At 41.0% G+C, this 14,942-nt stretch overlaps 1 protein-coding gene across 1 annotated transcript; it reads right to left on the reverse strand.

Annotated features, from left to right (window-relative positions):
• Positions 1-2,289: 2,289 nt before the first annotated feature.
• Positions 2,290-14,506, reverse strand: CIB3 (calcium and integrin binding family member 3). The gene is made up of 6 exons (XM_072601228.1): positions 14,281-14,506; positions 13,222-13,256; positions 7,203-7,314; positions 5,052-5,199; positions 4,309-4,504; positions 2,290-2,466 (listed from the first exon to the last, which is right to left on the reverse strand). The coding sequence occupies exons 1-6, from the start codon at positions 14,329-14,331 to the stop codon at positions 2,445-2,447; spliced, it is 564 nt and encodes a 187-aa protein (XP_072457329.1). The 5' UTR covers positions 14,332-14,506; the 3' UTR covers positions 2,290-2,444.
• Positions 14,507-14,942: the final 436 nt, after the last annotated feature.

Raw genomic sequence — 14,942 nt, forward strand, 5'->3', positions numbered from 1 at the left:
AAATATATAGGAGAAAGGAGAAGGAAATTCAGACAGGAACACAGATAAACCCAGTAGCATGCTTACTTTTGTGCTATTGCATTGAAGTTAATGGACACTTTAAAAAAGTATGTACCAGAAATTCCAGGTTTCATATAAAATTCTCTTTTATGTTTCTTGTCGAAATATTGAAATGCTTGTATCTGTTGCTGTTTGGGTTCATTTTTAAAAAAAAAAAAAGATAACAAAAAAAGAAAAGGAAATTGAGGGGAGCAGGCATATGTTCAAGGGAAATGAGTTGTCCATTTGCCTAATGCATAGAGTATGCGAAAGGAGCAGAGTGAGGTTAAGGCTAGGAAAGAAGGGTGATGGCAAATAGTGGAGGTCCTTGAATATCAGCCTGTTTGGACTTCATTAATAACAACCCTGTGAGGCAGGTAGCCAAAGTATTTTCATCTTTATTTTACAGATGAACTGAGGTTTCAAGGGGTTAAGGGATTCACCCAAGATTATTAAGCTACTTTCTAGTACCAGTAGTTCTCAAAATGTGGTCCAGAGACCCCTGGGAGTCTGTAAAACCCTTCCAGGGAGTCCATGAGATTGAATTCATAATTTTCATTTCAAATTCAAATCACTCAATTTTAATTTCATTCAAAATTATTATATTCATAATAATACTGTCATTTTTATCCCAAGTAAGGTAAATATCAATAGATATATATCCCACAGAAACAAAAACTCTTTGGGTTCCTCAATAAATTTTAAGGGATCCTGAGACCAAAAAGTTTGAGAACTGTTGTCTATATGATGTAGTCTCTCAGTAGGCAATGGTGAACCACCAAGGTACTTTGAATAGGGGAGTGACTGTGAAACCAACAGCAACCAAACAGGATGAATTTGGCACCCAGACAGGAAAGAACCCTGTTCCTCCTGTATCCAAAGAAAGCCTAAAGGAAACTGCTATTTCTAGCACCGCAGGGTGGAAGTACATGGTCTAGCCTGAATAACTGACATTGCCAGGGTGCAGGCCTCAAGGAAGGCCAAAGAGGCCAACCGGGGAAAATGCCAAACAGTACCTATTTATAACAGAGCCAGGGAAATTGAGCAAGGGGGCACTTTTGGGCACTGAGGCCAATCTGTACTACTGAGGAAAATCTTACAAACAACTGCTGTTCAACAAGACCATTCAGAATTTAGAGTTAAAGAACTCAGAAAGCATTACTCACAAAGAAAAAATGGTACAGATAGTGGTTAGGTTCCAAGGCCAGACCACAAAAACCACCTGACCTAGGGTGTAGCTAAATTCTACCAGTAGCCTGACTTCTGAGTCCTGGGAACAGAAGTCAGATTATGTAGAAGGAAGGAGAAAGAATGTCTGCCCCTTTTTTGGTACAGGGTCAACCGTGAGCAAAATCTCAAAGTAGGCCAAGTTTGTCTTTGGCCCCCTCCCACGTTCCTTTCCTTCCCTTCTCTCACCTCCCAGAAGGAGACATTGTCCTGATCTCTCATGTGGTGTCTGAAAAATTCAGCTCTCAGTGGCTTCCTCTTGACTTCACTGCAGCACAGATGAGTGAGGCACTCATTGTGTTGGGGCAGGCAGGACTATGATGGAGGAGGGGTGGAACACTAAAGACATAGTCTGTCTAAGTAGAGCTAGGTATTGACAAGGTACCTTGGAGTTATGGCAAACCAGGCTGCAGAAACAAAGAGCTGATTCAAAAGAAGTCAACCCAATTCAATAATTATTTATAATGCCTACCATGTACAATATACTATGCTAGGTACTGGGGATATAAAGGCAAAATATAAAATAGACCCTGTCCTCTGAGTTTACATTCTAATGAGACAGTGCTTTCAAATCTGGGCCAAGCAGGACAAGTCATGGGGAAGAATGGGGAACTAGGTCATAATTAGACCAAGAAAGAACAGCTATATGGGTGGATAGGATAATGGGCCAGGCCAGGCTGGTCACAAGGAAAAATGGGGAACTAGAGTCATTGCCAGGTTAACCAGGTCACAGAAATAAATAGGACATTGGGACTAGCTAAATCGGGCCAGGTTGGTTATAGAAAAGCATAGGATGCTGGGATCCCACCAAGGCTAGGCATAGATGGGTAGAGTTCTAGGGTCATGGATAATGTGGGATATTGAGACCATGGCTAGATCAGGCAAGGTTGGTTATAGGAAAAGACAAGGTGCAGGGAAACAGAACAGGTTAAGTCTGATTCTAGGATCAAAGAGATGGAATACTGGGTCACGGGCAGGCTGGCTGAGTAGATGTCAGGAATGGATGGGACACTGGGACATGACTGAGTCAAACCTAATTTATTATAGAGAAGAATGGGGTACCAGGATCATAACTGGGGTGAGTCGATCCAATTGTAGGGACAGATAAATGGTGGCAAATGTTGGAGACAGAGTAGTGCTGGGGAGGGCCAAGCTGGGCCAAGCTTGCCAGCTACACTTCAGATGCGGATGTGAAAGGTGCTGTAGGAGAGAACAAAGCAGAAAAGTGAGAGAGTTTATGGGGGGCTTCCCATGAAGAACTCATGCTATTTCCTGGCCTTAGTTAGATAATTCACTCTCTTCTTGCCTCTACCTCCTAGAATCCCTGGCTTCCTCTTAGACTCAGGTCAATGTTTTCCTCTGTGAAGACCTTCCCTGTTTCCCTCCCCACCCTCCAGCTGCTAGGGCCTTCCCCTTTAACATTCATCTACTTTTTTATGTAGCATTTACTTGGCACAATGCCTGGAATACAGTAAGTGCTTAATAAGTTCTCGCTGATTGATAAGTTAATGGAGATAAGTAAGGACTTCCTGGATGAAATGGCACTGGAGATGGACAGTGAAGGCTGGCTAGGATTCCAGCCATCTCTTTGGCAGGGCCAGGACAGGATTCTAGACATGAGTAAAGGCAGAGACAGAAAAAACAAGAGGGCATGTTTGATGGAACAGTCCACAAATTGCTACCTACCTAGAATGTTCTTCCTCTTCCCCTCCATCTCTTGGAATCCTAGGTTTTTTTCAAGATTCAGGCACATTCTGCTCAAGTACTTCCTTCTCTGTGAAGCCTTTCCCAGACCCTTCAATTACTAGTGTCCCAAAGTCTACCCGGTATTCATTTTGCTTATATCATTTATATTCTTCTATGTCTACATATTTTCTCTCCTTTTAGACTGTAAGATCCCTTGAGAGCAGAGATTGTTGACTTTTTGTCTTTGTAGCAATGCATTTTACACAGTACATAGCATACAACAAACACTAATAAATGTTAACTGACTGGTTGATTGATAGATGAATAAATGGATGGGATGGATGCAAGAATAAACAAATGAATGAACAAATGAATTTATATTGATGGTTAGATGAATATGTCAGTAAATCAATGAATTAATGAAAAGGTAAATGTGTATAGTATGGATGAGTGTATGACTTCAGACAGATGAATAAATAGATGGATGAAAGAACAAACAAAAGATTGAGAAAAGGAATGGAATTGTAGATACACAGGTGAAGGAATGGGTAAGCAAAGAAAGCAATAAATAGATAAGTGGATGGATGGATGGATGAACAAATGTGAATAGATAATCAAATAAACAGGTAGGTAGATGGACAGATAAATTGTTGAGGATATTAATACGTAAATAGATGGTTAAATGAGCAAAGAGAGGAATAGATAAATGAACAAATTTAGATGCATGAACAGATGAATAAATTGGTAGGTAGACAGCTAGGTAAATGAACAGATGGATGAGTAAATGAAGAGACTGAGGAAGATGGAAAAGTGAATGAATAAAGGGATAATGAGCAAATGAGTGGGTAGATGAATGAATGGATATACAGTTGAGTAACTGGATGGATGAGTTGATAAGTAAGTGGTAGATAAGTAGATGGATGAATGAATGGATGAGTGGAAAAATGTAAATAAATAACTATGAATAAATAAAGGAATTCATGTATATATGGAGAATGAATAGATACATGGATAGGTGAATAAACAAATAGATAGAGGAATGAATAGTGGGTGAGTGGAAAATAAGGATGGATGGATGGATAGAGGGTGTACAAGATGTTAAGCAAGTTTGCTCTCAGTGATTCCAGTCTCCTCACTGTTCACAAGCATTTCGTGTCTTTTGAAGGCTTTCCCTATCCCCTCTATGTTTTCTCAGGAAAGGATCTGAAATCATTCACACTAAGCTATAAATAATTAATAAGAATATAAAGTATAACCTATCTACGGGTGGGAGTGAAAAGTACATTTTAATAGGAAGCCAACCCCTGGTTAAAGTAATAAATTTGTAACAGCAGATTCTGTGGAGAAGGCAATCACCTGAGGAAGTCTGGAGCATGTAGGATCATGTTTTGAAAGTCATCCAGAGAGAGTTTGCCATCATTGTCCGCATCAGCTTCATTGATCACCTTCTCACACACAAGGCCAACTTCCTCAGGAGTCAGCTCACCTCGAGTGAGCTTGGTCACCGTCTTCTCCAGGTCCGACGGGCAGATATAGTCATCATTGTTAAAATCTGGACCAAATGGTGCCATTGAGATTCACCATGGCCTTGCAGCAAAAGCCCAAAATGGAGAGGGAGGGGCCCTGGGGTTGAGGGACTATGAGAAGTAGGCATTGTCTGGGGATGAAGAATTTAGAGACAAGGGGTGACCAGAACAAGTGACAAGAGAGGCAGATAGTTTCCAGGGGTAAGGATAATAGAGGTAGGTTTTATTTCGGTATAAGAGTAACAGGAGCAGGCAGTGCCTGTGGACAGGGGTGTTAGGGCTGAGGATTGGCCCAAGTGAGCCTATTAAAGGCAGTCAGTGATGGGTGCAATTTTAAGTCTATTAGAACTGGAAAGTCCTTGGAGATACTCCACTTTGCCTTCCCCAGTCCCATTTATATATGACAAAACTGAGGAACAGATTGGCAAAGTCACTTGTGGGACCCAATTTTCAACTGCTTTCTCACCGTTTGGGTTTGGCAGAATTGAGACCACATTCTAGATGGAAAAAAATATCTGGCCTCAGAGTTCCTGTCTTTCCCTAGAGCCCCATGGCCAGATTCCTTTCACTTACCATAAATTTTAAAAGCATAATATGCTTTTAGATCTCTAGGAGCCATTTCACTCATCACAGAAAACATATCCAGAAAATCATCCAAGGTCATGTTCCCATCCCCATCCTGAGAAAAGACTTGAGCAATCCTCTCTCTGAATGGGTTATCCTAGAAAAGAAAAAAGGAGTTGAAAGCACCTTAGGTAGATGTAAATCTTATTGGATAGCCAAGCCCAAACAGTAGTGATTAATAGATCCAGTAGAACGTAGGCTCCTTGGAGGGAGAACCTGTTTTCTGTCTTGACATTGTATCCCCAGTACCACCAGCGCTTCCTTCTCTGCGAGGACTTTCCCAGTTCCCCCAGCTGGTAACATCCTGACTCCAGAACCTACCAGGTATTTATTTTGTATATGTTATGTATATTCTTCTTATTTATTTATATATTTATAATTCTATTCTTATATATCTACCCTGTTAGACTGTAAGATCCTCTGAGAGCTGAGACTCTTGAATTTTTGTCTTTAATGCAATTACTGAATCGAATTGAATGGCTCAGTTGTCAACTGGAGGAAGATCTCCAAGATCTGCTTCAGGGATGTGTCCTTAATCCTATTCTGTTAGAGGGTTTATTTTTGTTCATGACTTGGATGAAAGTATGATGATGTGCTTGCCAAATTTGCTGATGAGCAGGCACATCCCTGTTACTGGGGGATGTTGAAGCTGCGGGACCATTTGAGTATGGAAGTTCTGAGCTGCAGTAGGTCTAAAGCCTATCCAGTAACTACACCAAGAATAACTCTAATATGATGAGGCCCAGGAACAGAGGACTACCAGACTGGATAAGGACGAGGAAGCTGTCCCAAGTCATAAAAAATGGAGCAAGTTAGCTTTCCTACCAATCACCGTTGGGATCAAACCTGTGAGTGGCCAGTATACTTTTAGCCTGGGAAATATAGGGAGACCCAATCTCAAAAACAAATAAATAAATAAAATACAGATGACACAAAGCTAGGAGAGATAAATAAAATATTGAGTAACAGAATTAGGATCCAAAAATATTTCAGTGGATGGGGATAGGCCAAATCTAAGAAGGTGAACTGAACAGAGACAAATGGAAAATGCTACTATTGGACTCAGGAAGTTAACTTAACAAATACAGAATAGGGAAAGGCAAATTGATACCAGTTTGTTTGAAAAAGATCTGAGGGTTTCAGTGCACCATAAGCTCGATATGAGTCAACATAGCAACCAAAAAAAAGCCAACAGAATCTTAGGTTGCATGAATAGAAATGTGGGGTGGAGCATGAGAGCAGCCTTCAAGTATTTGAAGGGTTGTCACATACAGGAGGACTTGAATCTGTTCTGTTTATTTCCAGAGGTCAGAACCAAAAAGAATAGATAGGAGTTGCGAGAAGGTAAATCAAGGCTTGATGTTAGGGAAAAAAATATTCCTAATGATTAGAACTCTCCTAAAGTAGAGTAGGCTGCCTGGAGAGGTGGGAGATTCAGACATGGGCTGGGTGGTATTTCATTCATGTTTGAGTCAGACTAGATGGTGATTGAGGTCCCTTTCAGCTTTCATATTCTGTGATTCTATGAAAAATTAAGGAAATGCTCTGATTGGATGAGGGCTGGGGAACTGGTAACAAGGAAACTAAGGGCTCTGAGGATTCCTGGGCTTTGGAATTGCTAAGACTAGTCAATTACCTCAGGGCGGTTAAAATGGCATTAGAATTCTCCCAGCACTAAATACAGACCCCACAAAACTCCGCAAACATGCAGACTACCCTTAAGCCCTTAAAACAATGGCTGGTTGCTATTTTTAGGCAATAAGGAAGAGGAAGAGCCTGTGCAAGTTCCCTCACCTTCTCTACAGGTTAAACTGGGGGAAAGGGGATCTCATGGGGATAGATCAATGGGCATATTTTGACCTGTCAGCTGGACTGGCTGACATTGAGCTTTGGTAAGAAGGAGGGGCTGGGAGAAGGTCCAGGGCAGGAGGAAAAGAATTCCAAAGTGGTGAGAGGAGAGAAGCAAGAGGTCCCCAAGGTGCCCCAGGGAAGAAAAGTCTGGCAAGTAGGGAACCTAGTTGAATACCAGTGTCATCTCACAGCTGTGCTGAGGGCTGACTCTCCTCTGAATCCTGACAGACTCTCCCTCTTAACTCATACCTTTAGCTCAGGCATGCTGCTAATGACTTCATAGGGCACCTTCACACTGGGATTGCTGTTATAGTCAAGAGGAACCAGTTGAGGAGCCAGATCCTGAAAACGATAAAATAGCCTGGGATAGGGAAGAAACAGAACTGTTTAGGATGTAGCCTTTCAAGGCTCCGGGAGAGAGCTATGGGAATTGAGTGAACCAAACTGACTCCATCTTGTGACTCAATTCTGGATCTAGCTCAGTTCCCTTTCTATTCCATTATGGGTCTAGTCCAGTTTCTATCTTGTGAGAAAACTTTATTCAATTATGAGAATTGTGAGAAAACATTGTTATATCATTTTAACCTAGCCCTGCATGGCTAGGAAGCTGGACCACCTCTTAACTGCTGCTTTGTGGTTGTTCAGTCATTTCAATCACATCTGACTCTCTGTGATCCCACTCGGTGTTTGTCAGCAAAGATCCTGCAGTGGTTTGGCATTTCCTTCTCCAGCTCATTTTACAAATGAGGAACTGAGGCAGTGTTAAGTGAACACTTGTTAGACACCTTTAACTAAGGACCTAGGTGATGCTGCCTAGAAAACCAGTCAGATCTTAAGACTGATAGAAGTTTTCTCATAATTATACATCTCAACCAACCCATATGTCGTCTGAAAACAGCCCACACTGATCAATCAGTTACTGTTTCCTTGTTACTTTGAATACAGACGCTTGAGGGGGTCAGGGGAACACCTCTTTTTCTGATTTCATGGAATTGCACCAGTTTTCTCTCCCCCTCCCACTTTGTAAAGTCACTAATCTTTCCTCCTCCAATTAGAAATCAGATTGCCTAATTTTGTAGACTGGTTTATATCCTGTTTATTGTTTTCTTTTAATGCATAAAAATCTGTCTCCCCCTGCATTTGAGGTCCAGTGCCAAGCTAAGGAGGCTTGGTCCCAATTTGTTATGTAATTGGCATGCATTGCTTAATGAATTGATATGCTCAGAAGTTCAAACCTTTGCTTCCTTGGTTATTTCAGATTTCACCTATCACATTTAGCATAAATGGATATCAATGGTTTGTATTCCTATTTGACATATCCCTTCTCTGTGATCTGCCTCTGGTTCTGGTTCACACAGTTCACAGTGCCTAAAGCACTGAGAGGTTAAATGACTAATCCAAGCTGAAACAGCCATTATAGTCAGTGACAGGACTGGAACCCAGGTCTTCCCAGGTTCAAAGCTGGCTCTCTAATCTCTCTACACTGCACTGCCTCTCACCTGGCACATACAGGCACTTAATTAATGCTTATTGATTGATTATATAACGTTGCATGTAGTAATCCTGTGACCTCGGGCAAGTTATTTTCATTCTCTAGGGCTCCATTTCCTCACCAGTAAAATGAGAGGATTGAATGAGATGATCTTTAAGTCCACTTCAAGTCTAGATGATCTAGATCATCTAAGATCCAATGACCTTATGGCCTCAGTACAAGTCATGGACCTGTTGTGCTCCCTCAGGCATGTATTTTTTCCTCTTTGAGACTTAGTTTCCTCACCTACATAATGGGGCTAATAAGACATGCCTGACCAACTTGACAAGACCATTGAAAGGATCAAACATATATGTTGCATTGATTTGCCTATCACCTCCTTGAGAGCAGGGACTTTTTTTTGCCTTTCTTTGTATCTTGAACACTTATCACAGCATTTGGCGTACAGTAGGCCCTTAGCAAACGGTTATTGGTTGACTTGTTGGCTAAAATATGCTATCATTATAAAGTATTCTGAAAATGTGAGATATTATTATTAAGCTCGTATCTAGGGGATTCATTTGACGAGTGACTCTGGCTTTCCCCTCTGTATCAGTGTCTCCTTCTGAGATGAAGTCCACAAGCCCATTTAAAGCTGTCATTATTGGACAGGCCTGGAAACAATAGGGCAGTATTTTGAAAAGGATTTCACATCAATAATAAATGCCTTATTCCTGACACAATTATGAGCTTGGCCTCCAATCAATACATGATCAAACACCAACCCAGGCTTGGGTTTCAGGTACGACAGACTTCCTGACCGGGGCAGTCTGGGCTTCAGGTGAAGAATACAATAGGCTGAGGGTCTTGCAAAGGGCAGATGAATTATATAACTAGTGACGTGGCCCAGCCTGGGCCTTCTGAAGATTCCATGATTTCTCGAATGTCCTGAGAGCAATTTGTGCTGAAAGTACCCTGCAAGGGAGAACAATCTCCCTCCCACCTGTCTGACCTGATGTCTAGGGTCACAAAATCACAGAATCTCAGATTTGGAAGGGCCCTCAGGACCATCTAGTCTAACTCATGCCTAAAAAAAAGAATCCCATCTTCAACCTAGCCTTGACTCAGACAGACCTCCAGTGTACGGGAAACCCAGAATTCCCAAAAGCATTCCATTCTACTTTGGAATAGCTCTAATTGTTAGGCTACTTTTCCTGACATTGAGCCAAATTTTACTTCTTTGCAATTTTCATCCATTGTTCCAAGCTCTCCCCTCTGAGAGGCCAAACCAAACAACCAGTTCTTCTTCTAGGTGACAGCCTTTCATAGACATACAAAATAGACATGTGTCTACTTTATAGACATGAAACAAAAATATAAAATGGACATGCGTCTACTTTATAGACATGTGAAACAAATATGCAAAATGGACATGTATCTGCTTCAGAGACATATGAAACAAACAAAATAGACATCGTCTACTTCGTAAATATATATGAAATAGACATGAAATAGACACGTGTCTACTTCATAGATATATGAAACAAACATATGAAATGGACATGTGTCTACTTCATAGATAGCTATCAAGTAACCCCATAAGTCTTTTTTTCTCTAATTTAAACATCCCCAGTTTAAACTTCTCTATTTTAAACTACTCTACTTTAAATATCTTTTCTGATCTCAATATCCCTATTTTAAACATCTTCTCTAGTTTCAACTAGTCCTCTTATGGAATGAATTCAAGAACTTCCATCCTCCTGCTCATCCTCTATGGGCTGCTCTCCACTTCATCTAGGTCTTTCCTTAAATCTGGCACGCAGAACTAATCACCAGTACTTTGACATATAGTCTCACCAGGGCAGAGTACAACGCGACTACCAGCTCCTGCTCCTGGAAGCCACAGCTTTTTTAAAGCAGCCTAAGACAACAATAGCTTCCATGGCTACCATATGACACAGTGGACTCCCATTGAGCTTGTGGTCCACTAAGTACTTGTCACAAACTGCTGCTAATTATGCCTCTCTCTTCAGATTTTTACAGTGTATGCGTAAGACTTTTCCTCAAGTCCTTATTCAGTTTTATCTTATTGACTTGGATCTGATATCCTAGCACCTTGAAATTCTCTTGAATGAGTCAAAGATCCAAAGCTTAGGCTTCTCTATCAGACATACTCATATTCAGAAAGCTATCTCTCTTCATTCATCTCTATCTTTCAGAATCTTTCTCAAGTCACAGCCTAAGTGCTGCCTCCTCCATGAAGTTTTCCGTGATTCTCCAAGCTAAAAGTGTTTTCTCTCTTCCCGAATTTTCTTAGAGTACTTTTATCTTCTCACCTTTGCACCTATCACGCATCACTTTGTAGTGTTTTTATGTAATAATTTCCCCTAATAAAAGGTAAGGTCCTTGAGGGTAGAGAATGCATGATTTTTTTTTCCTCCATAGTCTCCATACCAAAGTGTCTTACATATAATAGCTTCCTAATAAACACTTGTTGTTGAATGGAAAGATTATGGACCTGGTGCTAAAATCAACGAAAAAGTTAGGAGAATGACCTAGAGGTTGATAAAGTGATAGCAATAAAAATGAGTAGATTGGATGGAGTCCAAAGGAAGAAAGGTCATGGAGGGATCATGGTACCCTAGCAGGATTGCCAGCACCTGCCTTCTCTCTTACACAGTCTGAGTTATATCTCTTTCTCCCTCTCAACCTCACTAGTTTCAAGATCCTAATAAGCATGCCGGGAATCTCACCCCAGATATTCTTTATATAGCAGCTTAAGGACAACATCTGGCATTTCCATAGTACTTTGCCATTTACAAAGCTCTCTTCTTGAAGCAATCCTTTGAAAAACAGTGTTCTTATCCCCACTTTATAGATGAGGAAAACAAATCCTGGTTATGAAACGCTTTGCTCAAGGTCCCACAGATAGTAAAAGAACCCGAATTTGGACCTAGTTCTCCAAACTCCAACTTCAAATCTCTTTCTATTAAACACTCTGCCTATGCTAAGCATAGACTCCAAAAACCCTGCAGTCTCGACCACTTACTGGATAAGGCCCACCATCTCTCTGACTCTCAGTTTCTCCATCTCTAAGATGAGAGAATTGAACTAGATTGGAGTTCTTGATCTGTTTTGTGTCATGATTCCTTTTGCAGTCTGTGAAGCCAATGGGACCCTTTTTGGAATAATGCATTAAGTGAAATACATAAAATTACAAAGAAAACCAGTTACACAGAGTGTCTCAGGAGTCTTAGTTTTTAATTTTGATAGCTTAAAACTGCGCAGTTTTTAATCTGTTAAAGTTTAAAAGTAAGACTTTTAATCTAAGTTTTCAACTTTAATAGCTTAACAGAGCTTTTAAGCTATTATGGTTTAAAACTAAGAGTTTGGGAGCACCCAAAGTATTGAAATAGTTATCCCATTTTTTTTTTAATGTTTACAGACACCAAGATAAGAACCTCTGGACCAAATAATCCCTAAACTCCCATGCTGCTCTAAATCCCATCATCTATTCTTCAAATTGCTCTCCTTTAATTTAAGGGTTTGATCTCTGTTACAATTCACCACTCCTTCCCCCAATATCCTGCCAGGGCTCATCCTTGAAGCTATCAATTAGAGAATCACATAATTTGACAGTTAGAAGGGAACTCCCCAGCCATCTAGTCTGACCCAAACATGAAGGAACGCCCACCATAACCTAACCTACCAGTAGTTACCTAGTAGCCTCTGCCTGAAGTCCTCCAGTGAGAGGAAACCTGAGCATTTTAAGCAGCTCATTCCACTCAGGGAAATCTCTAATTTTTAGAAAGCGTTTCCTAACATCAAACCTAAATTTGCCTCTTTGCAATTTCCACTCACTATCCCTGATTCTCCTTCTGGTACCAAACAGAATAAATCTAATCCCAGTCATTCCTAGTACTTTATACTTTAGTCTGAGTGAAGGCTGTGGGAGACAGATTTTGACAGGGATGAGGAAGAGGGAACATGATGTACTTCTCACTGTTACCTGTTCAATTAGGGAGGACCGGCCAAGAAGTCCTTTGTCACTGGCCAACTGAGCTGTCAATCAGCATCAAGCCAAACAATCAATAGTATTATCATCAGTTATAATCCTGGCAGAGTGACCTGATGATGCCAACTCACAGTTAAGCTCATGGTAAAAAGAAGAGAGTTTGCTCTACCCGCCCCCCCCCACCTCCATTTCTCTGTGTTTATCTCTCTTTTGAGAGAGTATGACAAGATCATTGCATACATCCCTGCCCTGAAAACAAAACTGTCAGCTTTGCAGTTTTGCTATCTGGTATACTTGTCCCGTGATGCATTGCTCTGAGCAAAACACACGGAAGAATACTGAATTGGGGGTCAAAGTATCTGGATTCAAATCCCCGCTCTGTTACTTGTTGTTGCCTGTATGAAACTTAGGCAAGTTACTAAAATATTGACCTCAGTTTCCTCATTTGTAAAATGATGAAGTTGGATTAGACTAGGGGTTCTTAACCTTTTTGGAGGGGGTCGTAGGCTTCTTTGACAACCTGATAAAACCTATAGATCCCTTCTCAAAATAACATTTTTTAAAGGCATAAGATAAAATTCAGAGGATGATCAAAGAAACCAAAGGTTTTTTAAAATAAACCCACCCAGGTTCACAGACAACCTGAAATCCTAGGTTAAGAACCCCTGGATTATATGATCTCTGAGATCCCTTTAAACTCAAAAATCCTATGATCCTATAAGCACCTACCTTCAGCTTGAACCTTCCCAGTGATGGCTGAGTGCGTCCCAGAAGAGACTTACCTCAGAATTTCTTTCCTTGTAAAGAAGGTGCAGTCCTGCAAAGAAAGGGGCATAGAGAATGTTGATTTATCAAAGCTTCCCCTTCCTCCTTTCCAGAGAGCAGGGAATTAGCAAAGATCCTCCTATTTGTGCCACAAATATGCTTTTTCATAAGGGTGGCCAGATCTCCATTGGACTTCATGAACACAGCCATCAAAGGTCAGTCATCTATCAACCTGAAAACTATAACACAAATCAACCATTTTGACAAATATTTTTCCTTAAACAGCTGAATTTCTGGTAGAATTGTTTCAGCCCCACACAAATGTAGTCTAGGTCAGCGAGTGCAGTAGCTATAATCCAAGATGGAGCAGTCTAAGCAGTCAAAAAGAGACACAAGGTCAAAGCAGAGGGCACTCATCTTAGATCCAGAGAATTCTCCCCTTTCCAGTCTGTCCTTCACATGCTTCCAGAATAATCTCCCCAAGGCACAGGTCTAGACCCTGCTCAAACTCTTCAATGGCTCCCTATCTGCAAAAGAAAATCCAAACTCCCTGATTTAATATTGAAGACCCTCCGTCATCTGGATCTAATGGACTTTTCCAACCTAATGGCAAATTACCACCTTTCTCTCTATATTGCAGTCAAACTACTGAACTCAACATCTTTCAGTTTCATTCTTCCCATCCTGTCCTTTCCTATCTCCATGCATTTGCACAAGCTATCCTCCATAACAGGAAGAGATGCCCCTTGTCCACTTCTACTGGTAGAAATCCTTCCCTTTCTTAAAATAAAAAGTAAATGTCCTTGAAGCCTCCTCTGAAGTGATCCTGCCTGACCCAAATCTCTCACCTTTTCTATTTAACCTCTTGTACGTCCTTATCACATTCCAATTTGTCTTATAGTTATTCCTATTTATCCCCCTTAGATTGAAAGATCTTTGAGGGAATAGATGTTTTTCATCTTTGTTTCTCTAGGACCAAGCAAAAGAACTCACATTTAGTTTGGTGGACCCTTAATATGTTGAACTAAACCAGGTTCAAATGGCAGACTCTTGTTCCTCCCTCTCAGGGCTCTTACCTGATATGCGTCAAGCTGTTCCGGAGTGAAAACTGTCTGCTTGCTGCCCATGTCTAAATTCAGGTTCAGTTCTCCTAATGGCTTTCCTCTTAAACTCAGTGATCACTTGATTTAAAAAGCAGGGGAAGGAGCCTGGCATAGGGGAGTCAGTCCCCTGCCAACTGTGAGGATTACTAAATCACCCCCAGGAGTATTTAAGCAAAATCCCTGACTGGCATCAGGCCCCTATGCCCTCCCTTTGCTCTCAGCCCCCACCTTCAGCCGGACTCACATTACAGCCTCTCAGGGAGCACAGCCCAAAGCTGCTTCCTGCCCATCTTGTCCAGTCCCACCCTCTGTCCAGGGAGTATATGGTAGACAGAGGAGTATGTTGAAGCCTGGACCAAGAAGCAGAAGATTCTCATCCTGGTTGTGCCACTAATTACCTATGATGTTGAGCAAATTATGCCCCCTCTCTGGACCTCAGTTTTCTAATCTGTAAAGAGTGGGTGTTAGACTAGATCAGAAGTTCTCAATCTTGTTTATGTCTGGAACCCCTTTGATCGTCTGTAAAGTCTAAGGACTCTTCAGAATCAGAAGAATAATGTTCTTAAGCATAAAATAAAGTACATAGAATTAGAAAATAAACCAGTTTTATTCAAATGCAGGTATCAAAGTATTTT

This window comes from Notamacropus eugenii, chromosome 4 (genome assembly GCF_028372415.1).
Source record: "Notamacropus eugenii isolate mMacEug1 chromosome 4, mMacEug1.pri_v2, whole genome shotgun sequence".
Lineage (NCBI taxonomy): Eukaryota > Metazoa > Chordata > Mammalia > Diprotodontia > Macropodidae > Notamacropus > Notamacropus eugenii.

Coding starts and splice junctions, on each gene's coding strand:
- CIB3 (XM_072601228.1), bottom strand. CDS start 14,331: ATGGGCAGCAAGCAGACAGTTTTCACTCCGGAACAGCTTGACGCATAT. Junction 13,257..14,280: donor AACAGCTTGACGCATATCAG/GTAAGAGCCCTG, acceptor CTTTCTTTGCAG/GACTGCACCTTCTTTACAAG. Junction 2,467..4,308: donor CATGCTCCAGACTTCCTCAG/GTGATTGCCTTC, acceptor TCTCTCCTACAG/CACCTTTCACATCCGCATCT.